Source organism: Squalius cephalus (genome assembly GCF_949319135.1).
Source record: "Squalius cephalus genome assembly, chromosome: 24".
In the NCBI taxonomy this organism is placed as follows: Eukaryota; Metazoa; Chordata; class Actinopteri; order Cypriniformes; family Leuciscidae; genus Squalius; species Squalius cephalus.
Genome location: NC_137145.1, coordinates 8,344,858 through 8,372,746, shown reverse-complemented (window position 1 = coordinate 8,372,746; position 27,889 = coordinate 8,344,858). Strand labels below are relative to the sequence as shown.

Sequence of the window (27,889 nt, the reverse complement as noted above, 5' to 3'; positions counted from 1 at the left end):
CGAGGTAGTACTTTTTCAAAGTTCAGGAACTTTCGGAGTTGGGACTTGGGCGCTGAACATGCTGATTGGTTGAGTTCATGCCACATTTTATTTCGTCCACCATTTTTAAAAATCTGTTGCTTTACGTGCAGTAAAAATAGTTTGCTATTCGAATCAACAATGGATTTAAAAAAATACGACAGATGGAACGACGACGAGGTTCAGGCTTTATTAAGCTTAAATTCAGAAGATAAAATCCAGCGGGAACTGTAAAGTAGAGCGCAGTCCTACGTCACCGGACTAATTTGCCTAATCTTCATGGTATTTTAGACCTTGATGGAAACGCAGACAGCCACAGGTCTGGGGGGAAAAAAGCTCCGGGGGAAAAAGTTCCTGGGATAAATTGTTCCCGGTAATTTCAGTGGAAACACAGCTTCTGTAATTGAACATAAGTTCCACTATAACACTAAAATACAGGGTTTTTTTGCAGCAATGCAATATAATATTTTGGTGAACAGTGAACTTTTTTTCTTACATTTGAGTAATCCAAAGAATCTTTTTCCACTATAAAGAACCTTTTGTGGCATCATGGAAAGGTTCTCTGGATGCTAAAGTTTCTTCATGGAACTAATGCCAATAAAGCCTTAAAACCTTTATTTGTAAGAGTGTAAAGTATTTAGTACAAATTCTCCAAAATAATACTATAGTATAAGGAAGTGCAATTAATTACAAACCTTACACCTATGCCCTATTTACAGACATAAGAGCTGCTTTTATGGCGCTGATTTATGGTATTATAAACTTGTATGTCCTCATATCTCATTCTGATCATTTAATAAAGCAGATTACCTAACTTTAGTGAAAAGCAAAACTCCTGTAATGTTCCTGCACAGTGTGTTGAGAGATTCCTCACTGTGTGCTTGTAACAACTATACAAAAAAAAACGAAAACTCCCCCGCTACCCCACAACACCGCAGGGCCAAATCTTTATGTGCACATTTTGGCTTAAACTTTTGCATAGTTCCTGTACCATATAATCAGTGTTAGAAAACACAGTGTGCTGCTTGTTTTGACTTGAGCGTGCATTTAATGAAGGTAGTCTGTTTAATGTTTGGATGTCAGGACAGTCATATATAAAGCCCTTTCTGAGAGTGTTGAGTGAACAGCAGACATGGGGAATCTCTGGCTGGGTCTCTTCACTCTGCTGCAACCTGCTGTCCTGTATGCCTCCCCACTTCGTCCTGAAGGACTGTCCAGTGATGGCCACCTGGAGTTTGCAGAGGTAATTAAGGAAAATACCTATATATACACCTATATATAAAATATTAAAGTGCAATTTTAAGAAGAAACTCTGAATGGTGCTTGTCTGTGCAAAACTGCACCAGCACAATGCTTTGTTGTGAGTGGTTGCAGGGTGTTGCTATTTGGATACTAGGGTGTTCCAGGTGTTTGCAGGTCTTCCGTTCAAGTTAGCTATAGATAAAAGCATCTAAATGGCTTGTCACTTGTCGGTTGAGTTTAATGTAAGACCAAATATTCACTATAGGTTTCAAACCTGGACTCTGACCAGGCCAAAACATGAGCCTGATGGACTTGTTTCCTTTTGTGGTCACTACAAGTTACGCCGTGACGACGAATGGGGTTTTGCTTAGAAAGTCTATCACCTTCGAGTATTACAAAACGAGCCAATGGCAAGGAAATGCCATGGGTCTGCGGAATTTGCATAGCGTAACTCCGCCCCACCTCGTGGGTATATAAGGAAGTATGCTGGCAACATGTTATGTTTTTGCTTCGGAGCCAAGAGGTCCTCTTCACTCCTGCAAGCCTGTTCTCTGAGTGTCATTGAGTATTCTTTGAGACGAGCAGCTCTCCAGTCTGTGTTGGTGTAAAGGGGTTTTCCAGCAAGTTTCACATTCCTGCCTGCTGATCTGTGCAGTGGTCTGCAACAGCGTGTGTGTTCTCCCTGGGTGAAGAAAAAGAGCTTGATCAAACAGCTTGCACATGGCACGTCTTTTTAAAGATGTCTCGCCCGTGCACTTCTGGGTGCGGTCGTTCTGTTTCATCATCTGATGGGCACGAGCGCTGTCTTGCGTGTTTGGGCTTAGAGCACGCTAAGGCAGCGTTCGCGGATGAGTCATGTTCTCACTGCGGGAACATGACCATCGCTGAGTACCTCACCAGAGGTAGAGTCCCCTCTGCCACACCCCAATCTATCCCCTCCACGAGAGGCAATGCTTTGGCTGGTGGCCTGGGTGACCTAAGGGTTACGGTGTGGAACACTGCCCTGACTAAGCTTCCTCGGGCCACACCCCCCTCTTCCACTCAGCAACCCGTGTGCTTCCTGAGTGCTGTCGCGGGGCCGTCTACGGATGTCCCCTGTGTCTCATTAGGAGCACCAGGCGATGAGACGATGCCGATCGCAAGGTGGGCTGAAGTGCTGCCGCCTTCGGGTGTGCCAGCACCGCCCGAGTCCGACCCAGAATTGACAGCCATGCACTTGTTGGCTAGGTGCCTCCATGTGCATGGTGCTCCCTTTGGGTGACCCCCACGTGTGTATTTCCACTGTAAGCCTCTCTCGAGCTTGTGTCTTTCCCTTGGCAAGCCACCTTGCCACCCCTGGGGTTGAAAGATTCCACCCTGCGGCCTTGATACCCCAGTGTTCTCCCATATGCAGCCCGCTCATGGGCCATATGTGTATTCTGTAAGTCCTCCCTTTGGGCTGGCACCTTTGTCCAAGCTCAGACTTACGCAGGGCACTGGAAGACAGCCGAGGTGGGGTGATTAGACTGGGAACCCCATTCGACGTCACAACGTAACTCGTAGTGACCACGAAAGGGAATGTCTTGGTTACGTATGTAACCCTCGTTACGTCTCCCTGCCAATTCCGCTGTACCGCTGGAACGCCTGAGTTCAGTCTTGGCTCCTCAGCAAGAAAACATAACTGCATGTTGCCAGCGTACTTCCTTATATACTCACAAGGTGGGGCGGAGTTACGCTATGCAAATTCTGCAGACCCATGGCATTTCCTTGCCATTGGCTTGTTTTGTAATACTCAAAGGTGATAGGCTTTCTAAGCGAAACCCCATTCGCCGTCACAACATAACGTGACGACTAGGGCTTGCATAGACTAGTCGAGTAGTCGATAGATCGACTACTTCAACCACTAGTCGACGCTGTCGGAAACAATCGACTACTCGAGCGTCCATTAACCATAAATGAATTAAAAATGGCGAACGTCACCAACAGACACCACACCTCAGATGTGTGGAAGTATTTCATCAGGCATGACAAAAATATAGTAATTGGCCAACTCTGCAAGAGGCCGTTCACATATTGCGTCTAAAAACGTGTGGAAAGCGCAGCCGTGCCGCTGTCTCCTACAAGCGCTTGCGGTCCCATGGCGTCTGTCGTTGCTATGCAACCAACCATGAATTGCGCTCTCCATGATGACGACGAAGAAGTATCAGCAAAGGATTAATTGATTTCTAGCCCTTGCATTAGCTTTACTACTAGATATATTTCTGGAGATGAGAAGGAAAAACCCGCCTGGAAAAACTAGCGCACCGCGTTGCTTCCATTATGAGCGCGTTCGCCGCGCGCCTACATTTGAAATGTCGACCTTGAGCGCGAAAAAGACGCAATATGTGAACGGCCCCTAGAAGCAGACGTCTGAAATGAAAGGCAAGAACGGCTATTTATTTGGCTTTAGACTGTTACATGAAAATTTTAAAATGAAATGTCATAATTATAATGTTTTGAGAGTTTACTTATGTAATTGTTGCATTAGGCTATGATGTTTATTGATAAGATCTAGCTATTTAATGTCTTTTCATTTACAGTAGCATGAACCACGAGTAGTCGAGTAACTCGAGTATTGTTTTGATAAGAAATCGACTAGCAGAAATCAGTAGTCGTGCAACCCCTAGTGACGACATAACCGAGACGTTCTCAAGCCACTTTTGGTTGTCTTTGCAATTTGAGCAGGAGCATTGTCTTGTTAAAAAATTACATCTGATAATTTCTCTTTAGATAACAACTTTAGATAACAAAATCAATGAAATATACTGTATGAATTGAGTAAATGCAAGTCAAATTAAGTAAATCTGAGTAACTGCATCTGGTACATTAACAAATAAAATTGAGTAGAAATAATTTAACATTTAAACATTTAAAAAACAATATTTATGAGTAATATTAACTGTTTTTATTTATGAGTACTATTAACTTTTTTTTATTTCCTCTAAACCTTTGTAAAATAGTATTCCATACAACCACCAGTATACATGACATTGGCCTTTATTGTCGATGAGTACAGCAATACAGCATATTTTACACTGTTTTAAAATGTATACAATATTGCCTACATTTAAACTCATTTAACAAACATTTTAGAAGTACAAATGAAACATTTAAACATTCAGGTAGCCTAATTCAAGTGTAATCAACCAGTCTGTTATCCAATTTCCACCGGATCAGCGCTGGTTCTACCGGATCAACGCGCTCTGCGGGTGAACTTCGAACTTCTTACCGCCATCCTGCGTTTCACTCATAGCCGAAAGATACTGCGAGCTACTGACTCTATAACCTGCCAATAAACAAACAGTGCACAGTTCTGAGGACATTTTAAAGTCGTGTGTTTTATGCAAGGCGTTTCAATCATGCGAAAAGACAGGTGTGACTCTCGTTTAGGTGTCACATTACGCCTCTGTATGTTGTTTTGCATTAAATAAAATGATTTAAAGCACAGTAATGATTTTATAGATAAAATAAAACATACACAAACCTGAATTTCACAGAGGAAATGCACCAATTCTGCGCCGCTGAGAAGAGAAGACATGTTCTGGACTGGAGAGTTCAAACAGCCCACGCTCACTCAACCGTTGTCACATGTCAGAGGGTGGGGGAGGGGTGCATTGTTTTAATTGAGTAAATTTACTCAATTTTAAAGTCCGCGTGAACCGGAAGTTGTAAACGACTTTTCTCCAGTGTTATGACGTATTTCCAAGTGAAACGGAATATTGAAAAGAGGGCAGGGTTTTACTTAGCGCTCCTCCTCTCCATCTCTCACTCATAGAGCTGGTAAGTCCCGCCCCTTCCGCTAACCCCACTGGACCTCTAGGTTGAAAAATCGTCAATGCAAGTGAATGGGAGAAAATAATTATTTTCTGGTCCCGTTTGAATTGTGCCATGAATGTGAACATATGTTGTCTGTGAATTTTTTATATAATCTTTCGTGTGAAGAATGCTACAATTTAGCGTGTAGAAGTTTGATACGGTTAGACTTTGTGTGAGAGCACTTTGTGGACTACAACTCTCGACGCGTTTGAAACGTCAACACCACTCGCACACGGACTAGCTCACGGATCCCGCTAAACATGGCTGTGTCTTTGGTGCACTTCACCTCCTTCTTTCAGGGAGAGGACAAAATCGTTGAGGTTGGCGAAAACCACGGGTAAGTCAACTTTATGGGGTGACGTCACATAGGCGACATGTAGTCTTTCTCATTATGTCTTTTCCACAACTGCTAGCCGAAGAATCATACCATAAACTGTCAAACTCGTAACATGAAAGATTATATAAAAAATTCACAGACAACATATGTTCACATTCATGGCACAATTCAAACGGGACCAGAAAATAATTATTTTCTCCCATTCCCTTGTGTAACGGAACAGCTGCGGTGATGAAATGCTGGCTGTATGTATACTGGCCTAATCCTCCGGTCAGAGAAGACGCAGCAACTTCTTTCCTTTAGATGAATTTATTGGTCTTTTACAACTCTACAGGGCACTGTAATATGTGTATGTGTGGTTTGTGATGCCTGCAGAAAATAACAACAGTAAAATAATATTAATACTAATTAAAGTTCAGTGGCATCAATGGTAATAATGATAAAATAACATTAATTACAACAGATATGAACAGTGTGTAATACTGCAAATCGCCACTAGGGGTCAGTGTAGGATCATTAAACAACACCACAGCTTCGCGCCACGGGTAGGTCACGTGACCAAGCTAAACTGAAAAAAACCCTGTCAACTACCGATCTGTAATTTGACACATTAACGTCAAAATAATAACGACCTCAATAAACAAAGCTACACAGCTAAATAAACAGTAGAATAAGGAAATAAAATGTGAGGTAATTAACTACATGTCGGGCCGTCTGTTTCACGGGGCTCAGCAACACATGCTAAATAGGAAGTTAACAAATAAACATATTACCCCGGTAATATTAATAGATCGCGCCACATTCCAATATATAAACAACATCTACTCATCATGTAACTTACATCATCACCGACGCACACTGTTGTACAAAGTAATAATGAAGACCACGGACTGTCGGTGGAAGGCCAACTATTGACTACACAGGAAAATTTCCCCGAACACACTGCGCATGCGCAAACAGTCCCTCAGACTCTGTATGAAGCAGCTTGCTGTGACGTGACCTCCTCACAGCAGGGAATTCACAACAGCCGCCCCCACATTCATGTATGAATGTGTAGAAGAAGTACAAGTCCCTGCTGTTGTTAAAGGTCCCTGTTGCACACGTGGTCCTCTGGCATTTTGGGGAGAGGTACTAACTTGGTAACCGGACGAGTGTAAACTGCCCCCTTGATTTTGACATCCGCTGAACGAACTGTCCCATCTCCACTGGGATGAAGTTTAATGACCTTTCCTATGGGCCAAAGTGCCCTAGGAAGCTGGGAATCTACTACCATAACCACTTGGTCTGCAGTGAGGGCAACAGTAGGGGTCCTCCACTTATGGCGGCGCTGAAGGTCAGGAAGGTACTGGTGGGTGAATTGGCTCCAGAACCGGTCTGCCAGGATTTGGCTATGTCTCCAACGGCGGTGGCCTAGAAGATCACTGGAACCATATGCAGCCTGTGGAAGCGATGCGTCGTGCCGCCCCATCAGCAGCAAGTTAGGCGTTATAGGATCGGGGTCAGCCAGGTCGGAAGAGGAGTATCCCAAAGGCTTTGAATTAAGTATGCCCTCTACTTCCACGAGGACAGTCGCCAACACCTCCTCTGATACGACTTGATCCCGCAACACAACTTGGAGGGAAGCTTTCACTGACCTTACTTCCCTCTCCCACGCGCCACCGAAATGGGGTGAAAGAGGAGGATTGAATTTGAATGTTATGCTTTGGTCGGCCAACTGTTGCTTCAATGTGGGATCGAGATCTTCCAGTGATTCTTTGAGCTCTCTGTCTCCCCCCCGGAAGTTGGTACCTCGGTCACATAAGATCTCGTATGGCTTGCCTCGTCTTGAGATGAATCGGCGCAAGGCCAGTAAGAACGAGTCTGTGTCCATGTGTGGCAACAGATCCAGGTGGACACATCTTGAAGTAAGACATTTAAATATAATGCCCCACCGTTTCTCGTGCCTTCTTCCGATTTTCACTGTATAAGGCCCAAAACAGTCGACTCCGGTGGACCAGAACGGGGGTTTGTTGATCCGGAGCCGCGCAGCAGGCAGATCGGCCATCATTGGTGTTACTGGGTTGCTCCGCCACAAACAGCATTCTGCACAGTGTTTCTGGTGTTTCTTAATTACCTGTCGACCACGTAAGATCCAGTAATTTCTCCGGATCTCAGCAAAGGTTCTCTCAGTACCAGCGTGGTGCAGACGGTTGTCGTAATCCTTTACCAACAGCTGTGTGATCGGATGCTCAGGGCTGATGACTACAGGGTGAAGACTGCCTTCAATCAGATTCTCTGCTTTGCGTAGTCGACCACCAACCCGAATGAGGCCTAATGCTTGGTCGTATTCAGGGCTTAGAGCACTTAAACGGCTGCCTGAATGGACTGGTTTGCCCTGTTTAAGTGCCTTTAATTCTTCCGGGAAACTATCGGATTGTATCCTTCTTAGCAGAGTAGTCTCCATCTCAATACGGTCGACGGCAGACATAGCTGGAGCAGCCGCCCCATGAAGGAACTGATATGTAGCCTGCAGTAGTTCAGTCCATGTATCATATTTAGCAGGATCGGGCTCATCACTGCTGATAGTCGACATGTGGCCACAGAAGGTTTGAGCTCTCAACTCATCTGGTTCCTCTATGTGCACTGAGGGGTTCACTGGCCAGTGATCTGAGGACTGATACAAGAATGAAGGCCCCTGACTCCAACAGTTTGGCTGGGACAATTCAAGGAGAGTCTTCCCGCGAGTGATATCATCAGCGGGGTTCAAGTCCGTGTTAATGTATCTCCATGACCCGGGCTTGGTAAGATCAAGTATCTCAGTAACTCTTGTACCAACGAATACTTTGTACTGGTTGGACTCTGACTGTATCCAGCTCAGTACGGTTGTTGAATCTGACCACAGCACTACGGATTGGATGGACAAAGTCAGTTCGGTCTGGAGCACTTTGGCCAGCTGGGCTCCAGTGAGTGCAGCACATAATTCCAGTCGCGGCATCGTCTGTTGTCGTTTGGGTGCAACCCGCGACCTGGCCATAATGAATGACACAGTGATGCGTTCCTCTGGATCCTCCACTCGCAGGTAGGCGACTGATCCGTACGCCTTCTCCGAGGCATCACAAAAAATGTGAATCTGCCTCACTGATGAATCATTGTCAGCAGCTTCTGGAACATAACAACGGGGAAGAACTATGTTCTGCAATTGAGGGAGCTCACCTTCCCAGGCCTGCCACACTGTAAGTAACTCATCTGCAATAGGCTCGTCCCACTGTCTTTCTGTAGCCCACAAAGCCTGAACCAGGACTTTAGCACGGGTAGTGAAGGGGATTATGTATCCGAGCGGGTCGTATTGTGAGGCAAGTACCCTATATACATTTCTCATGGTGGGCTGTTTAGGCGTCACAGGCTGACATTTATAACCCAGTGTGTCTGTCATGCAATGCCAAACCAGGCCGAGAGTGGACTCCCTCGGGTCATCTCCTTCAGCGGTTAGCCAGAGCTCAGATGTTGTTGATCGTGCCTCAGTTGGGAGGTGAGAGATTACCTCTGTCCTGTTGGATGCCCACTGCCTTATTTCAAATCCACCCTTCGCTAGGAGGGCTCTCAAGCGGTCGAGAAGATCCTTTGCCTGCTGTGGCGTGCGGAGCGATTTCAGGCAGTTATCCACATAGAACGAGGTAATTACCGTCTCCAGCAGGTCTTCGTTGCCGCTCTGGTGATCACGAACGTGACGCTGCACAGCGTATATGGCGCAGCACGGACTGCAAACCGTGCCAAATGGCAGGACACGCCACTCATAGATATCAGGTGACCTGTCTCTCTCCATGTCGCGCCAGAGGAAGCGGAGGAGTGGGCAGTCCTCAGGAAGGAGTCTGATCTGATGGAACATTGCCCGTATGTCTCCGCTGATAGCGACGGCATGTTCTCGAAACCTGAGCAGAACTCCTAATAGTGACGGTCCAAGGGAAGGCCCTGGTAGCAGGTCATCATTCAGAGCACTCTCCTGGTAGCGAAAGGAGCAGTTAAATACCACCCTTGCCTTTCCGTTATGATGTACTAAGTGGTGTGGAATGTACCAGGATTCGGCAGAGCGACTGGCCTCCTCACTGGTGATCCGCTCAGCATATCCCGCCTCCACTAGCTTGTGTATTTCCTGGTTGTAAACTTTAGCAAACTCAGGATTGGTAGATAGACGGCGTTCTGTAGAGCGAAGGAGGGGCATCACAGCAACAGATGATGCGCAGGGCAGAGCTACTTTCCTCTTCCGAAGGAGGGGCGTTGCGTATCTTAAGACACCATCCACTATTACAGTGGTGCTCTTCTCATCAAGCATGGTGAGAGCTGCCTGGTCTTGCTTGGATCGCGTCACCTCCCTCTCGCTTTTATATGGCAAAATGTCAAGCTGCCACAAGCGTTGAACATCTTTGTGTAGGTTGGAGCAAGGTGTGTCAACTGACAGGTGAAGGAAGGAACTCTCACCGGGTGGATGTTGAAGAAAGTTAGTGGGTCCTTGCACTGCCCAGCCGAGTCGGGTGCAGACTGCTACTGGTGCTCCTATCGGTCCTGCACGTACTGAGTGGATCGGAGTTATTAAATGAGGATGGTCAGATCCAATCAGTAGCATTGGCTGCACCTTAGTGAATGTGTGTAGGGGGACTCCTTTCAGGTGGTTGTATTTCCTTGCTAATTTGTCACCTGGACATGACTGCTCAGCCAGCTGGAGTTCGGTTGCAGTGAAAGCTTGATTGATGGAGTGATAAGTACGTGGTTTTGTGTCAGCGGACACCTCAAATGACACTGCCATTCCCTGGAGCTGCAATACATCCTGTCTGATGGTCTTCAATTTGAGTGACTCCACTTCCCCGCTCAACCCAAGGTGTTTGACCGCAGCAGCCAGAATCACAGTGCGCTCAGAGCCGTCATCCAACACTGCATGTGTTTTTAGTGTTCTCTTGCCATGACGGAGCAGCACTGGTACCACTTTTAACATGACACGCCCTGAGTGGCTGGCGTGATCCAGATACACTGCATTTGTTGGGGTACTGACAGTGAGGATGTTTAGCTGCGGGTCTTGGGCCACAACTTCATGAAGTATCAGCAGGTGTTGTTTGTTGCACATGGAGCAGAGTTTCTTTAGGGTGCAGCTCTCTGGAGAGTGTCCACGCCCACATCTCCAACATTTTCCTTTGTCCTTTATCCAGGTGGCTTTCTCTTCAGTAGTAATTCTTTCAAACTCTGCACAGCCGTTGAGGTAATGATCCTGGGTGGTCCTACAATATGGACAATAGGGCTTAAAACGCTCCCTCCCTTTGTTTGTGGGCTGATCTTTCTTTGAACCCGACTGGAGGTTGGTCCGTTGTCGCTGTGGAGAGGTCTGCTGATGTTTGACTGTTGTAGAGTCACTGCTGAAGTAAACAGAGGCTGGTTTGACCCACTGTGATTTACTTGCTTTATTCTCTCTCAGTGTGATACGACTGGGGTCAGATGTGTTGGATTCTGCTGCACGTCGAGACACCTGGAGCACCTGAACCTTCATATCCAGCCATTCAGCGAGGTCGGGTAAGGTGTATGTCTGATCGCTCCCACTGCGGATGATGCCTCTTTTAATACAGAATTCGGCAAAGCTATCCCTGTAGTTACCAGGCAACTTACCAAGGAGGGTGTCTACGTGGGAGCCGCACTGCAGTTCAGACTGAGCAGGACCGTCCATGCGACTTAGCATCCCCACCAGAGTGTTTACAGCTGAAGAAAAATCTTCGAAAGCCTTTACGTCGCCAGGTTTCACGGGAGGAGAGCTCAATATGGTCTTTAATTCTCCCTGTACCAACTGTCTTGGCTGCCCATATCGATGCTGCAGAGCGTCCATTGCACTGGAGTATGGTGTGGGGTCATGTATGTATCTCTTTGCCATTTGGTAGGCGCTAGGCAGTTTGAGATGATCAAGTAATACTTGGTATTTATAATCTTCAGTCAAATGTCGGTGTGGACCAAGTAAACTATCCAGTCCCCTTTTCAGCATGATGAAATCACTCTCCCTTCCAGAACTGAAGAGAGGCAGTTTGGGCTTTGGAATACCATATGAGGCTGCAATAGCCATTTCTGTCATGGTGAGTGTTGCAGGATTGTTGTAGGGAGAAATGTATCCTGGTGCTGTAGGTGAGGCAGCCCTTTGAGTAAGCTGTGGGTAGTGTGCAGCTGAATGAAGTCCAGACTGGTATAACTGTGATTGAACTTCAGGGAGATATCTGGTCTGTGGAAGTGAATAGGCTGCTCCTAGATCAGTAGGTGGCTGATAAGGAGGGATAGAACGGGATGGTGTTATTATCTCTGGTTGTTTGAGTGAAGCAGGTTGAAATCCAAGCTGTGGTCCAGGTTGAGGAGTGATCTGATGCTGGACATATCGAGGATAAGTCTGCTGTTGTACAGTTGTGAGTAAGGGCTGAGGTACACCTTGAGACTGTGTAGGTGCGTATGTCCGCAGGGCTGCATGCTGGTTTGGCAGATACACTGTCGAGGGTGTCTGTTGAGCTGGTTGGTGCCCTGACTGGACGTGCTGACCTGCATGCTGGACGGGCAGAAAAGGTGAATATGTTCGCTGAGTAAGCGGGGTGTGGTGAGCAGACTGAACTGCAGGCAGTTGTGGAAACTCTGGCACTGGTCCAGTTAGGGTAGCTGAATGGCGAGTAGACTCACTGAGGTCTAGTGGTTGTGCTGCTACCTGGACGGATGGCTGCAGAGATCTGGTAGCCTGAGTTGTTGAGCTGAGTTCTCCCTGCTGTATGGGCTGTGCTGTAAGTGGGTAAGGTTCACTGTTGTCTAAGAGCTGACAATAACCTTCATTAGCTGATTTCCAAATCATCCGATGATCCATGAGGGGTGATACTCTGGGCCATATCTCTTCACTGTGGTGAATATGAGGAAGGCTCGAGCTCCGGAGAGGATATGATAATTTGGATGGATGCTGTTGAGGGTGAACTTTACATTTAACACTGTCCATGGCTGACTGTAGTTGTTTCATCTGCCTAGTTATGTCTTTCATGCGGGCTTCCATCCCTTCCAGCATGAGATCTTCTGACCCAGTGCGCAGAATATGGTCTGGAGGCTCTTCCTCTTGCGCTTCTATCATTTGATGTGTGGCATCACGTCTATGCAAATTGCCAGGGTTATCAATGACAAAGTCGCGAAGGTGCCTGGGGAGTTGGTGAGACCGGCTTGGGCGGGACACAACTGAAGGTTGTTCATCTGTTTGGTTGCTGGAAGTTGCCATGGCGCAGTTATACACACAATCCGGCTCGAAGGACCACTTGTAACGGAACAGCTGCGGTGATGAAATGCTGGCTGTATGTATACTGGCCTAATCCTCCGGTCAGAGAAGACGCAGCAACTTCTTTCCTTTAGATGAATTTATTGGTCTTTTACAACTCTACAGGGCACTGTAATATGTGTATGTGTGGTTTGTGATGCCTGCAGAAAATAACAACAGTAAAATAATATTAATACTAATTAAAGTTCAGTGGCATCAATGGTAATAATGATAAAATAACATTAATTACAACAGATATGAACAGTGTGTAATACTGCAAATCGCCACTAGGGGTCAGTGTAGGATCATTAAACAACACCACAGCTTCGCGCCACGGGTAGGTCACGTGACCAAGCTAAACTGAAAAAAACCCTGTCAACTACCGATCTGTAATTTGACACATTAACGTCAAAATAATAACGACCTCAATAAACAAAGCTACACAGCTAAATAAACAGTAGAATAAGGAAATAAAATGTGAGGTAATTAACTACATGTCGGGCCGTCTGTTTCACGGGGCTCAGCAACACATGCTAAATAGGAAGTTAACAAATAAACATATTACCCCGGTAATATTAATAGATCGCGCCACATTCCAATATATAAACAACATCTACTCATCATGTAACTTACATCATCACCGACGCACACTGTTGTACAAAGTAATAATGAAGACCACGGACTGTCGGTGGAAGGCCAACTATTGACTACACAGGAAAATTTCCCCGAACACACTGCGCATGCGCAAACAGTCCCTCAGACTCTGTATGAAGCAGCTTGCTGTGACGTGACCTCCTCACAGCAGGGAATTCACAACACCTTGCATTGACGATTTTTCAACCTAGAGGTCCAGCGGGGTTTTACGGAAGGGGCGGGACTTACCAGCTCTATAGCAGACTAACAGTTTGAGGGGAGTGGTTAAGCGTTTTCAAAACAAGCCGTCAAACCTACGTCATCAGAAAAAGACGCCATTCCAGACCGGAAGTAACTTTTCAGATTTTGACTAAAGATTACCATGGTAAAAAAAAATTTTTTTTTATATTTACTTGCACGGATTAATTGTTCACCACAAGACTAGTAATATGCGCTAACAAAGTAAATAGGGTCAATTTTGATTTCATGGGGACTTTAAGAGTGTGTTAAATATATTAATAATATTGTTCTCAAATATTTTAATAGAAATTTCACAAATATATTAAGTGTATTATAAATAAATAATTGGTTAGTCAAATACTAAATTCTTTTAGTGAAAAAAAATTAATATAACTGTAAATTTTAGATAAAATTAACTTGGATTTTTTGTCAATAATTTATTTTAACTCAAACAATCAACAAACAATAATTTTATTAAGTTAATAAAGTTAAATATTACTGTAATATATATTTTTTTAATTTAAATTATTTTTTAGAGTGCAGCAGCTAAAAAGGCTCCCCACACAATGACATTCTTCCTCCATGCTTCACTGTGCTAGAGATGCATTTATTATTATTTCTCAGCAGATTTTCAAAGACACCACTCTGGAGCATCAGCATTTACTCATGTTTCGTTGTGATTCATTACTCCACACACAACTTCCCATATTCTACCAAAAACTTAATCCTGTCTTTGATGTTAGACAGCAATGGCTTTTTAAGTAGTGCATTTGCTTACATTTTGCTTATTCCCTGACCAATAATTTGTGGTTAAGACAATTAAAAGCTTAGTGTTTAGCCATTTTCGGCTTGGTCCTCTGTCACGCCCCCCCCCCCCCCCCCCCCTTCTTTTTTTCCCCCCAGGAGTACATGTAGTAGCCTATACTAAACAATAAGTAAAAATACCTAAACATCTTTAAAACAACATAAAAAATAATTAAGTAAAATTGCAAAACATGCAACTAGAGTAAATGTTATTTCTCTAAATGTTTGGAAAGTTGCTAATTCGTTCATTCGGATATGATAACAGAAAAAAATGCTAAATGTTAATGAATGCTGAATGCTTAATTTTTCAGATTAAGCTTTACTGCATATTTCCATCAGTTTCATCCATAAAGTCTTGATCTTCTGCTTTGCAATGCAGGAAGATGTATATGATGTCACATGAGGTTTCAGAACAATTTATTTGTGACTTAATGCTTCACCACAGTATCCTTACAAACTAAGGGAAGTCATAGTGTGCAATCATGGCAACTTCCACTATTCGAGTCTATCAACAACAGCTGTGTCGCTGTGAGAAAATTCGGATGTGGTGATTTGCGTAAACACACTGAGCTGTTCGATGATGGTGATTTTTTATGGGTGAATAATTGCGGAAAGAAAGAGCATGATTCAAAACACACTGACGTAGAACAGTGCACCTGAATGGGCAGACTACATAAGTTTCTGTGCTTGTCTTAAAATTATTTTCAAGTCTATACATTTAGTTTGGCTAAAGGGTATGTTTTCTCAGCATAAAATAAAAGCGGCATCTATATGTGCCGATGTCCTTTCCTGCACAGTGGTGGAACTCTTGAAACAATTACAGTAAACAGCCTATTGGGCAACAGATTCTTTGTGAGTGATATTACGTAATTCAAACAGTTTTTTAATCCTTTCATCTTTAATTTAGGGAATCCACTAAAGCCAAAAATACTATATTGTATTAATATACAATAACACTGTATTTTATAGTAAATGTATTACAGTACCTGTCAAAAGCTTTTGAAAGAAGTCTCTTATGCTCAAGGCTGCATTTATTTAATCAAAAATAAGGTAAAAGCCTGGCAAGCCAGACCTACATCAAGATGTTAGGTCTGGAAACTCACCATTGGCACGGCTCAATCCGAGGGGCGGGATAAACAGTTGTCTCTCAAAATCCCTCTGCACGCAATAGGATAGCGCTACAACCAATCAGAGCAACGAAAAAGGCTAGTTGGTATATTAAACTTTTGCCGTATCCAGTCGGCAAAACTCCGAACACATCTTCCTTTTTTAAAAATGACTTAAGTGCCGTCCTTTGCTCTTTTCTCAAAGAAAAGCTTAACTCCGATTCGAAAGACCGCTGTTCGCCTTCTTTGTTTTCAAGTAGCAGGGAACCGTCGCAACTCTGTCGTCATTATGTTAAGCTTGCCCCGCCTACTCTATACACGATGTGATTGGCCTGACCTGAGTTTGGTTTTTCCAGCTCGAATGTCAACGGAGAGTTGCTAGACCACACTGGCTGCAAAATAAATTTTGCTGCCGCTAGGGTGCGTCTAGATTTCTAGGCTAGGTAAAAATAGTAATATTGTGAAATATAAAAAACTCGTTTCTATTTCAATATATTTAAAAATGTAATTTATTCCTGTTTTGGCAAAGCTAAATTTTCAGCATCATTCCTTCATTGATCCTTCAGAAATCATTCTAATATACTGATTTGCTGCTCAAGTAACACAAAATCCAAGAAATCATGAAATGAATCAGTGCATGGAAACGAATGAGAGTGATTTGTTTACTTAAAATGATTTGAAGTTGGCTTGTTTGTTGTCTTGGAGTTTATGCAATGTCTGCAGTTTATGTTTATTTAAATGGGTTTGGATGAAACAGGTTTATCTGGGAAAATTCTACAACTATAAACCTGTAACTGGCCGACAGAGGCGTGCAGCGGGGCCTGACCCGTTCCAGGCCAAACTGAGGGAGATGCAACACTTCTTTGGCTTGGAAGAGAGTGGAGATGTGGATCCACAGACCGTAGCAGCCATGAGAAGAGCTCGCTGTGGTCTGTCTGATGCTGAGCAGTTCAGAAAGACGATGCGATGGACAAACAGAATCCTAACATACAGGTGAGGTTCAGTATACTCTCCCAGCAGAACCCACAGTGTGATGGCTTATATTTTCATATTGTCTGTGCTCAGAATCTCCAGATACAGCTCAAAGATTACAGCTGCCCAGGTCAGGACAGCATTCAGACAGGCATGGAAACTTTGGGCTCAAGCAGTGCCCTTGAAATTCCGACAAAAGAAAAGGAGTGATGCTGACATCGTCATTTCCTTCGATAACAAAGGTGGGGGAGAAATGCTGAACATCAAAATTATGGAGCTGAGTAATAGTCATATATATGTGTGTGTGTGTGGTTCTGATAAACCCTTTGTTTTGGGGGCAAAATATCTTAAATCCTTGTCCCTGTTGGGGCTTTGAGGAAAAACAGCTTATAACATTATACTAAGCGAAGTTTTTTGAAAATGTAAAAATGCAGAACGTTTTCTGTGATGGGTAGGTTAGGGTATAGAGTATACAGTTTGTAGTACAGTATAAAAATCATTATGTCTGTGGAAAAAGTCCCCATAAAACATGGAAACCCAACGTACGTGTGCTGTGTGTGTGTGTGTGTGTGTGTGTGTGTTTTCATCGAGTGTAAGCCTAAATTAAAAATAAAGTAGTTGTCTGGCTACAAAATGTATTTGAAAACTGAAGCCATGTGTAAAATTGTCTGAAGATAACAAAAATAATCTTTATTAGAAAACAAAATATTAGATATACAAATTATGTATGAGATTTTTTGTTTTGTTATATTTACGTGTATTTAATATTAATGTATTAATACGTATACATGTCTATAGATGCATATCTTTAAAATATAAAATACATTAACATATAGTTATATATAATATTTTATCTATCGATATATATATATATAATATTAAGAGGTGAAATTTTAAAGAATATTAATAGAAACTAGTGCTGTCAAAAAGATTAATCACATCTAACATAACAGTTTGTGCCTACATAATATGCTATGTGTGTGTAAATATATATATATATATATATATATATATATATTTAAAAATGGGAACTCAGAACATTAACGTGTGGCACTTATGGTAGATCATGACGATGGGTCACCATTTGATGGTGAGGGAGGCATCCTGGCGCATGCCTTCTTCCCTGGGCCTGGTATTGGGGGCGATGTGCACTTCGATGATGATGAGGCCTGGACAACAAATGGCACTGGTAATAAAGGAAGAAGACAGTTGCAACATCTTTTGTTCACTGATAGAAGTAAAGGTGGAATGCCCTTTCACATGACTCATGTCAATGTCACTTGTGTGTTTGAAGCCCTGACACAATCATGTTAATGCATTTGCTTAGTAAATTGCAGATTTGAGCTATACACTAAGAGTCCACAATTGACAGGTTTTTGCTTTGTTAATGTATACTCAAAATGTTTTCTGTTCGTACATGACGGGTGATGAAACCTGTGGATTTCCTTAAGGCCATAACCTCCTCGCTGTGGCGATGCATGAGTTTGGACACGCTCTCGGCCTTCCACATTCATCAGATCCTGGAGCCATCATGTTCCCAGCCTATAATTTTGGCTTGCACTCTGTTTTGCAGCTGTCTTTCCAGGACGTCAAAGATATACAGGAAATGTATGGTATGGTATGTCTGGGAATATTCTGTCACACTTGAGATATTGAAAAGAAATGCAAGAACATGCATCTATATTTTCAGTGTTGGGAAACTGTTAAGTTAAGCTGTAGTATGTATGTCTGTCACTGTGTATGTGCATGTATGTCACTATATAAGCCTAAAAAATTATTCAATTTGCTTATATCATTTATAATTGAAATAAAAAGAAAAAAAAAAGTCTTGTCCAAAAACAATGACTGTAATGAAAAGTGAATGAAAAGTACAGAAAATGTATGCTAAAGTCAAATCAAAACTAATTTATGAAATCGAGTCATGAACCGTCTGAACAAATCGATTCTCTAGAATAATTAATCTAATTTCCAAACATTTGATGGGATTTTGATTCATCACTTGTTCATTGATTCTTCATGCAGGTGTTATGCCAGTAGGTTCTTTATTCTCAAAAGAAAATAAAAACTTTAAATAGTGTATTATTAAAAATGATTTATCTACAAATAAAACGACTACAAAATAATACATAACCTAATTTTAATTTGTGGTGATGCACGCTCAGAGCACCCGCCATGACCGAAATATGAATCAGTGCTTGGAAGTATACTAGAACGATTCGTTCACTTAAAATATTCATTCACAAACGAAAATAAAAATACTTCGGCTCATACGTTGCAGCGATGTAGCCTAATGTTAGCTTGTTACTAGGAAAGCCACATTACTTTGAAAATAGTCGACATGAAAAAGTAGTTAGGTTAGTAGTTGCTACTTTTAGTTAGTTGGAGAGAGGCCATTCACCTTTCTTTGCACTATGAGGCACAGATTAGTGGAATGAAAAAATGCCAGGCCTAGACTTGCGCTTTTTAAATGTTTAACTTCTTTTAAATTTAGCGCCGCGTTTTTAGAACCCTGTCATGCGCGAGAGATGCTGCTGCAAAGACGCCAGCGCAACGGTCAAGCCAGTCAATCTAGCGCGTTTACATTCAAATACAAAGTAGCGCAGTGGAATGGAAAAAAGGCTTTGTATGTATACCTTTTCTTTTCTGCCAAAGGTAAGAGGGCATTAAGTTTGGACAGACTTCCTCCGAAAACACCAGATAAATGTGATCCTACGCTGTCATTCGACGCTGTGACAGGCATGCAACAGGAGCTAGTTTTCTTTAAAAACAGGTAACTTTAGTCGGGCTCCATATGTGTACATTTTTTTAGCACTCATTAATCGTTGCACTACTACTGTGTCTAACTCGACAAATACGCCTGTTGCAGGTTTATTTGGCGGGTACATCCCAGCTTTGAGAAAATAGGAATCACACTAATCACAAGTTTGTGGCCTGAACTTCCAGCTCACATAGATGCTGCCTATGAGAACACAAACCACAAGAGCATGCTAGTTTTCAAAGGTGAGGCGGTCATAGCTCAACATCATCATAAAGAACTGTTTCACCTGAAACTATAGTTTCATTCCATGTTGTGTCACACACAGGCTCTCAATACTGGGAGGTCAGCTCTCTCAAAGTAAAGCATGGCTATCCAAGAAACATCTCAGAATTTACATTCCCATCCACTGTTAAGAGCATTGATGCAGCCTTGTATTTCCGAGAAACACGTCTCACTGATTTCTTCATTGGAGGAGATTGTTGGAGGTACAAGAAATTTAACAAATTAATTCTCTCTAACAGCTATTGATAATTAACAATGGCTTTTGCCAAGCACTTAAATCTCTATTTGAAGGATGTGTTTGTGTTTTCTGCTTTGTGAAGGTTTAATGAAGATGCAGGACAGATGATGGAAGGCTTTCCCAAGCCTATAGCTCATGAATGGCCAGGAATTGGCTCGCCTGTGGATGCTGCAGTGGCCCATAATGGTTGGTATCACCTGTGGAACCAATCACACACAAACTCACCTTGACAAATTTAATTAGCAATTTAAAAACCTTAGTGTCCGTTTCTACACATTTTAGGCCGTTCATTTAGACGACAACCTCATTTGGGGGCCTGAAAAGGCAAACTGAGAATGAGGTTCAATGTCATGACCGTCTCCGTGTAAACTAAGAAAAATAGCAATTTGTGAAAAAGGTGACTTTGTGCACGTATACGTGGGTATTTTGCGGATCCGTGTGAACGGGGATCGTTTTGACAACGGTGTCTGTACGCAAAATAAATACAAAGGAAAGACATTCCCATTTTTAGTACATCGTTGTTGTGCAAACGGACCCTGAATTTCTGCAAAAAAATAAATAAATTTAATGGTTTATATTTCACAATTCAGATGCAATCCTGAGTTTATATCTATATAAACTCGATATAAGAAAAATCGACAGTGACCCAAATCAGCAAATAATTAGTCGGGCTAGATATTTTCTTTTTTCCCTTACTAAAATGTATCTTGTTATAAGAATTTTGTGATATTTTAACTGCAAAATTATAAAAATATTTTTTTTTGCAATATATAGATAGATTTTTCAAATGCATGTTTGATACTGAAGCGTAAGAAAAATAAAGAAATGTGATGATAATGTAAAAGAATTGTATATATTTTTATTTGTATTATTTAATTATTCCAAAAAAATACTATGTGACCCAAATCTGCAGATAATATAAGTCATGATATATAGTGCCTTTTTTCCAGAGAAAAACAATGAGAATTTAAAAAAAAAAAAGTGAGGCAAAATCAATTCAGCATCTCTATATGTTAACCAGCAATTTTAAGCCAAACTGTGGCAATATTTTCAGACCTTTCAATCATTTTCTTTTATTTTTGTTTAGGACGTGTATATTTCTTCGTAGGACCTCAACAACTGGAATTCGACCCTGAAATCAGACAAGTAACTAAGAGAATGGCCGCAAACACATGGCTTCAGTGCTGAGAAATAACAGGCAGTTGATCAGCAGAACCACAACATCTATGGTGATCGGAACCAAATTGTGAAATATTTTGTAGTGTCAACCTTGTCTGGCTTGATGGTTTCCTGTTGCAAGATTCTCTTGCAGTCAAGTTTTTCATTAAAGGAATAGTTTAGCACTGAGTAGTGATCCGAGATTTTGAAGCTCTAAAAAGCGCATCCATCCATCATGAAAGTAATTGTTAATAAAACTATTATAAGCTATAATCACTGACTTCCGGCAACAGCCGTTCGCGCGTTCATGAGAGAGTTGAGTTCCAGTGGAAGGGTGACCTCTGACCTGATATAATTTCCTCTTTTCTTATATCGAAATCCTCTGACATTTTTCTTTAAAACTTCTTGTTTAATACTTCTATTTCGTGACCCACGTTTTGTTTTACTCTATCCTCTGCATTTCCGCGTTCGTCAATTCTCACCTAATCTTACGCTACGCCTTACGCCCAGTCAGAGGTCACCCTAATGGCGAGTTCACACACTGAATGATTTCAGGCCCGATTTTCGCTCGCCGACTGGTTTCGTGAGATCGGGACAAATGCCTGAAATCATAGGCAAATCGGTGCTCGTTCACGTGAGTGACAATCACGCTGTGTGAATTATCAAAGACGCGAGTCAAATCAAATCCTGCTGTGTAAATGTGTACTGACTGAAAACTACATCGGTGATGACCTACAGCCAATGAGAGAGCAAGATACAGGGCTGCGGGATGTTCGGAGAGGAGTTATAGACCAGAATATCAGTTTTTTAATTGATGTATTTACAACTATATCAAACAGAAACAAAGCACAAACATTTGCTTGACCAGCAGCACATGGCAAAATGATTTATTTACTCCCAACTCTCTTTGCAGAGCACACAATCCTTGCTCCCCTCGTCTCCACAACCATTTCCTCCTGCATAATCAGTTTTTATTTCTCCTTTTCGCTGCAAATCAGCGCACAGACAATTTGGATCACAATCTTCCTGCAGGCTATCATTTTTAATAACAATTTCGGTCTCGCGCTCGCGTGATCTTGTATTATTTCCTTATCACTTCTCGCGTGTGAAACGTAGTTTGCGGACCAGTGATTATAGTTCACAAAGTTTTAAATATGGGTATTTTTCTTACAAAAACCCATCACTTCACTGCAGAAGGCATTTATTAACCCACTGGAGTCATATGGATTACTTTTATGATGGATGGGTGTGCTTTTTGGAGCTTCAAAAAACTTGGGCACTATTCAATGCCATTACAAATCTGGGAAGAGCCAAGATATTCAATATAACTCTGACTGTGTTCGGTTGAAAGAAGAAAGTCATACACCTAGGATGGCTTGAGGGTGAATAAATTATTGGATAATTTACATTTTTGTGTGAACTATTCCTTAAAATGCTTTTGAAATAAAGCGGTATACCACTCAGCAGTATATGAACCACACAACGGTGTGGTTTGAGTGATGATGAAAGTGTGTATGTGTAATAATTTGGTCTAATGTAGCTTTTCACGTGTCTGAATCCCACTTCCCCAAAATATACAGTGTTGCCTTTATTTAATTAGTGCATGCTTTATGTTGTTCTATAAAATGCAAATGAGTTCATACTTATAACTAACGCTTTAAAATAGTCCATTAGAACCATAAACATTCTAAACTGCCTGATGTAGTTTTGTACATAAATCTAGTTAATTAATTTAGCTTAGTTTTAGTACATGATGAATCTGCAAAGAGAGCACAGTAATAAACTGACAATGATAAAAAATATATGCTAATGTACTAAAATTAAACTAAAATAATAAATTAGCTTGATGAACAAAACTGCATAAGGCAGTTTAGAATTTTTTTGGTTCTAATGGACTGTATTTTAAAGCATTAGTTTGAAGAAGTTAGAAGAACTAATTAAAGAAAGACAACACTATATCGTTTTTGGAAAGTTGGATTCAGACACAAAAAATGGACCATTTATTTTTAAGCATGTGCCTAGAAAAACATACATATTGATATTTCACCATAATGAACTGAAGAAGGCACTCAAATCACCAATGATAATCTTTATATAAAATAAGCCCACTTAGTGTTGCCTTAGGTAGAAACACTGTCAAGAATTAGTTTCAAACCAGTCTAATCTGGCCCACTTCACAAATGAGTAAGACAGAGCTGTCATAATAACACATCTGCTCATGTCACACATCTCATTACAACACTAAAGGAAAAAGAGGATGTTTTGAGCGCATTTGGGCTTCCCCTACTCAAGATGATACGTGAGAAAATTTTTGATTTTTGTAACATACACGCCTAAAAAAATAATGGACCTATTGTTAATGTATGGTAAATTAGTGAGAATCAATGTTGTGTGCAAATTTTACTTGTCACTTAACTGAAGTAATATATTTATTTTTTTCACTTTGAACATTTTTATTAATTCTAAATAAAGTTAAAGATACAAATATGGCAATTATAGTTTCTAAATATATCAGATCACAAATTTTACTGTTTATTTATTGCACAAATACATTGATCTAACCATGGTAATGAGGAGCCACACATAGTTTTATCTGTGCTTACTATGTTCTTACCACAAATACCACGGTTATTGCAGTTGCAGTTACTATGCAAGAGTTATAGAACGTTTTTGTAAGATTCCTCACAACCATTGCTACACAATCGTGTCAAAATATATTTACAGTCTTTTTTTTAGTTTCTCTAAGTTTTATGAAATTGCAAATTCTTAGAATTAATGAAGATAATACTTTGTATAGACTTTGCAAATCAATATTGTATATCCAGGGTAGATTTGGAGTCCAGGCAGGGGGTGTGGATTGTTACATAAAACATTTAATAAACAACAGAAATTACAAAAAAGTCTGTATAAATTCAAATAACCTCATATATCAATATTAGATATAGTTACTTCCATAGAGTATGAAATAATAAAATAAAACCATGTAAAACATATAAATCACAAAAAAAATTGCACAATGATTATTAATGCCATTATTATAAGTTATACAGTGTTTCTGGCAAAAAAAATATGTATCTAGCATTTTTATATTCTCATATATTTTTTAAACTTAAACATAAGAAAATGTGATTATTATTATTATCGGCTCGCATATTACACATATTATTTTTATTATCAGCTGCGAAATGCAGTAATATATCAGGGGTCCGTGGGTTGTTCAAGAGTTGATTACTCTTAGTATAAATGTTTTTTATATAAATGACACAATGAGATTTAATTAAAGGCATTGAAATATTTTCTTTATAGTCTAAATGATTTCAGTGTTAAGGAAGATGTATTGCAAAAAACGTCTGTTTGGGGGTATGTCATTCCCTGATTTCCTTTCCTGTGGCGGAAGGTGCGACATGTGACTCAATCTCATATTGCACAATCAGTCCGTCTGTTGTGTATTTAAGAGGGGAGAAAAGCACAGATCGCATCAGTTTCTTGAAGAAGAAGCAAAATGAAGAGCTACTTCAAGCTGTGCGTTCTCATCGCTTTGGTGGTTTCTGGTTACACCAACCCAATAGCTCCACCTGCTGATGAAGACAGAGAGAGTATTGCTGAGGTAATTTGCACACTAAAAGTACTGTTAACTTGCTTAGCTTATCTATTTGATACAGTGTGCAAACTAACTTTTCTTCTTTTTTTTTCTTTTCTCAGAATTACCTGACTAGATTGTATGGCCTGCCAAAGCAGACCTCTTCTGGTATTGAAAGACGCGGCAATGCCATGAGTCTGAGGTTGAAAGAGATGCAGCAGTTTTTTAAACTCTCAGTAACAGGGAAGCTGGATGAAGAGACGATGAAAGTGATGAAGAAGCCACGCTGCGGGGTTCCAGATGTTGCGGCGTACTCCACTTTTGCAGGGGACTACAAGTGGAAAAAACATGATCTGACCTACAGGTAAGACCTGCCAACAGACTTGTTTAAGACAAGCCCGTTTAAAAAGGACTTGTAACATTTATTTTGCTGTCTTTTTTCCCACAGGATTGAGAACTACACCCCTGACATGTCAGAAGCAGAGGTGGATGATTCCATCAAAAGAGCCCTGAAATTGTGGGCAGACGTCACTCCTCTGACATTCACCCGTATCTACAGCGGCACAGCTGACATCATGATCTCCTTTGTTGTTGGAGGTCAGTTTTTTTAGCAAACACGCCTAAAAATAATGGAATAAATGAAGATGTACAGTTGTATACACATTTTACTGTCACTTATCTGAAATCTCTTATTTTCTGTTACTTTGAAAAATGATAGAGTTATAGTATGTTTTTGTGAGACTCTACCACTGAGTATTTTTGTCTTATTTTCCAGTTAAAATATCTAAAAATCCTTGAAGCAAGATTCATACTATTTTACACTATATTAAGACTTGTTTTCAACGAATGTGTTTTTAGTGTAAGATTTTGTCTAATTGCATTGTTTGTTCACTTCTTTTGAATATAAAACAGTTAAAAAGCAAGTGAAAAAGTTAATTAGTAAATTTAGATTTATATTTAAATTATATTTAAAGTCAATTTAAAATTATACAATTTTTTTTGCAATATAGATATTTTACATATTTTTTATACTGAAACATAAGGAAAATAAGGAAATGTGACAATAATGAACAATAATTGTATATATTTTTATTTCAGTTTTATATATATATATATATATATATATATATATATATATATATATATATATATATATCCACAGTAGAATATTTTTATTTATTTATGTGTATATATCATATATACATTTACCGTAATAAGTTTTATCAGCTTTATCATTTTTTACATGAATTTTTAAGCTCGGTTTTTAAACAAATCTCCTCTTCTTTCCAGATCATCGGGATGGTTACCCCTTTGATGGACCGAATGGCTTTCTGGCTCACGCCTTCCCTCCATTCGAGGGCATCGGTGGTGATGCCCATTTTGACGATGACGAGACGTTCATGTTCAGATCTCCTCAAGGTTAGGCTTCATTTGGAAAAGTCTCCAGTTTTTTACCAATGCACAAAATAAAGACCAGCTGTATTCACATTCCCACTTATCCCTCAGGCTACAATTTGTTCCTGGTTGCTGCCCATGAGTTCGGACACTCTCTAGGGCTTGAACATTCCCAGGATCCGGGTGCACTGATGTATCCCACCTACGTTTTCAGAGACATGGATACCTTCTCCCTCCCTCAAGACGATGTCAATGGAATCCAGTCTCTTTATGGTAAGATATTACAAATACATATACTGGTGATGAAAAGACCCTGAAAGTGACGTATCTAATGATTTGACATTTTTATTGAACAGGCCGAAACCCTAATATCAACCCTGATGATCCAAATCCCACACCAGGAGTTACCCCAAACGCATGCGATCCCAAACTGGTCCTGGACGCTGTCACCATGTTCCGTGGAGAGATTATCTTCTTCAAGGGCAGGTAAACGGAGACAGAAATGCTTTCTTTCTGAGCTTATGATACTTTTGACGAGCCGGATCTGACCTGCTGGTGTCTGGCTTTATTCACAGCTTCTTCTGGCGCAGCTATTCCCTGAGCACAACCGCTGAACTACATCTCATTAAAAGCTTTTGGCCTGAGATCCCAGAACATATCGATGCAGCATTCGAGAGTCCATTGCAGGACAAAGTCTTTCTTATCAAAGGTAAAACCAAATGAATATAAAAAAACGAAACACTCTTAAAAATAAAGATTCCAAGTGGGGGTTTTCACAGCGATGCCATAGAAGAATAATTTTGGATTCCCCAAAGAACTTTTCACTAAATCTAAAGAATTACTATAAAAGAACCACTATAAAGAACCTTTTGTCTATTGGAAAGGTTTCTTGAGAGTTCTTCATGGAACTATAGATGCCAATAAAGAACCTTTATTTTTTAGAATGAAGATGTCATATGAGAAATGAAATATAATTTGAAAATGTTGTCACACCTCAGGTGAGAGGGTCTGGGCTCTCTATGGCTATGATATGGCACAGGGATATCCCAAGAGTCTCAGCATGTTCAATTTGCCCAAAAAAGTGACGAAAATCGACGCAGTCCTCTACGATGAGACCAGCTACAAAATCCTGTTTTTCGTTGACAGCCAGGTTTATAGGTCAGTAAATCAGTCTGATCGAGTTAGTCTGCTTGTCTTTTTCAAGAATCTTCAAGTAACGAGAATTTATTTTGTGCAGTTATGATGAGCAAACACGCAAAATGGAGAAAGGTTATCCTAAACCGGTGGAAGTTGTTTTCCCTGGAATGACAGGGAAGGTGACCGCAGCCTTCCAGAACAAAGGTAAGGGTTTTACAAAATGTAACAAGAGGGAATCTCAAATAAAATCCCATCTAACTCTGTCTTTTATGGTAATTTTTAGGGTTCAACTATCTCTTCAGTGGATCAAAGATGCTCGAGTTTGGCTCCTACAACAAGAAGCTGTTACGTGTTCTGAACAACAATTATTTCCTGCCATGTTAATCAGTTAATGTTGAGTTTTTCTTCAAAGCTCATCAGCCTGTCTGAAGGGAAGTCTGAACCATCAGTATTTTAAAGAAAATGATTGAGTAAATTATCCACTTTTAACATTTTACTAAATAATTTACTAGATAAAAATATATTTTTTTATATATATATAATATTTGTCTAGTATTGTTTAAAAGAGTGTATGTCCAACAAGTTAATCTTGTGTTTTGCAATTTCAAAATAAAGATTTGAGCAGTTTCATTTCAAATCTTGTTTTATTTATTAATATTTGCCTGTTTATTAATCTTGCCTGACATCAAATGTGGGAGTGTAAAGTATGGGAGACTGAAACACAGGATCGGTTATCTAATTAAAAATGATCTACAGTGTGAAAATTTACGGAAATGACGGAACAAACAAAATTTGGTTTAAACATTTTTTATTTATTTGATTTGTGATCATCTTAATAGATGTTAAATGACAAAACATATCTAAATCAGCTGATTT

General features: G+C 40.7%; 2 protein-coding genes across 2 annotated transcripts; both read left to right on the top strand.

The window, feature by feature from the left end:
- The first annotated feature begins 1,012 nt into the window (after nt 1–1,012).
- LOC307152675 (matrix metalloproteinase-18) lies at nt 1,013–22,264 on the top strand. Its single transcript, XM_079861501.1, has 10 exons — nt 1,013–1,261; nt 16,251–16,486; nt 16,559–16,707; nt 17,529–17,654; nt 17,917–18,078; nt 19,118–19,235; nt 19,332–19,465; nt 19,549–19,708; nt 19,826–19,929; nt 20,831–22,264. The coding sequence occupies exons 1-10, from the start codon at nt 1,151–1,153 to the stop codon at nt 20,929–20,931; spliced, it is 1,401 nt and encodes a 466-aa protein (XP_079717627.1). The 5' UTR covers nt 1,013–1,150; the 3' UTR covers nt 20,932–22,264.
- Nucleotides 22,265–24,125: 1,861 nt separating this feature from the next.
- LOC307152919 (collagenase 3-like) lies at nt 24,126–27,455 on the top strand. Its single transcript, XM_079861915.1, has 10 exons — nt 24,126–24,508; nt 24,604–24,845; nt 24,930–25,078; nt 25,772–25,900; nt 25,988–26,149; nt 26,233–26,362; nt 26,452–26,585; nt 26,875–27,034; nt 27,114–27,217; nt 27,297–27,455. Exons 1-10 carry the CDS (start codon nt 24,404–24,406, stop codon nt 27,395–27,397), a joined length of 1,416 nt encoding a protein of 471 aa, XP_079718041.1. The 5' UTR covers nt 24,126–24,403; the 3' UTR covers nt 27,398–27,455.
- Nucleotides 27,456–27,889: the final 434 nt, after the last annotated feature.

Bases quoted from the DNA above. Each gene is read 5' to 3' on its own strand.
- LOC307152675 (XM_079861501.1), top strand. From the start codon at position 1,151: ATGGGGAATCTCTGGCTGGGTCTCTTCACTCTGCTGCAACCTGCTGTC. The intron at 16,487-16,558 runs GTGAGGTTCAGT...GTCTGTGCTCAG, and splicing joins AACAGAATCCTAACATACAG to AATCTCCAGATACAGCTCAA. The intron at 19,466-19,548 runs GTGAGGCGGTCA...TGTCACACACAG, and splicing joins GAGCATGCTAGTTTTCAAAG to GCTCTCAATACTGGGAGGTC.
- LOC307152919 (XM_079861915.1), top strand. From the start codon at position 24,404: ATGAAGAGCTACTTCAAGCTGTGCGTTCTCATCGCTTTGGTGGTTTCT. The intron at 24,846-24,929 runs GTAAGACCTGCC...TTTTTCCCACAG, and splicing joins AAACATGATCTGACCTACAG to GATTGAGAACTACACCCCTG. The intron at 26,150-26,232 runs GTAAGATATTAC...TTTATTGAACAG, and splicing joins TGGAATCCAGTCTCTTTATG to GCCGAAACCCTAATATCAAC.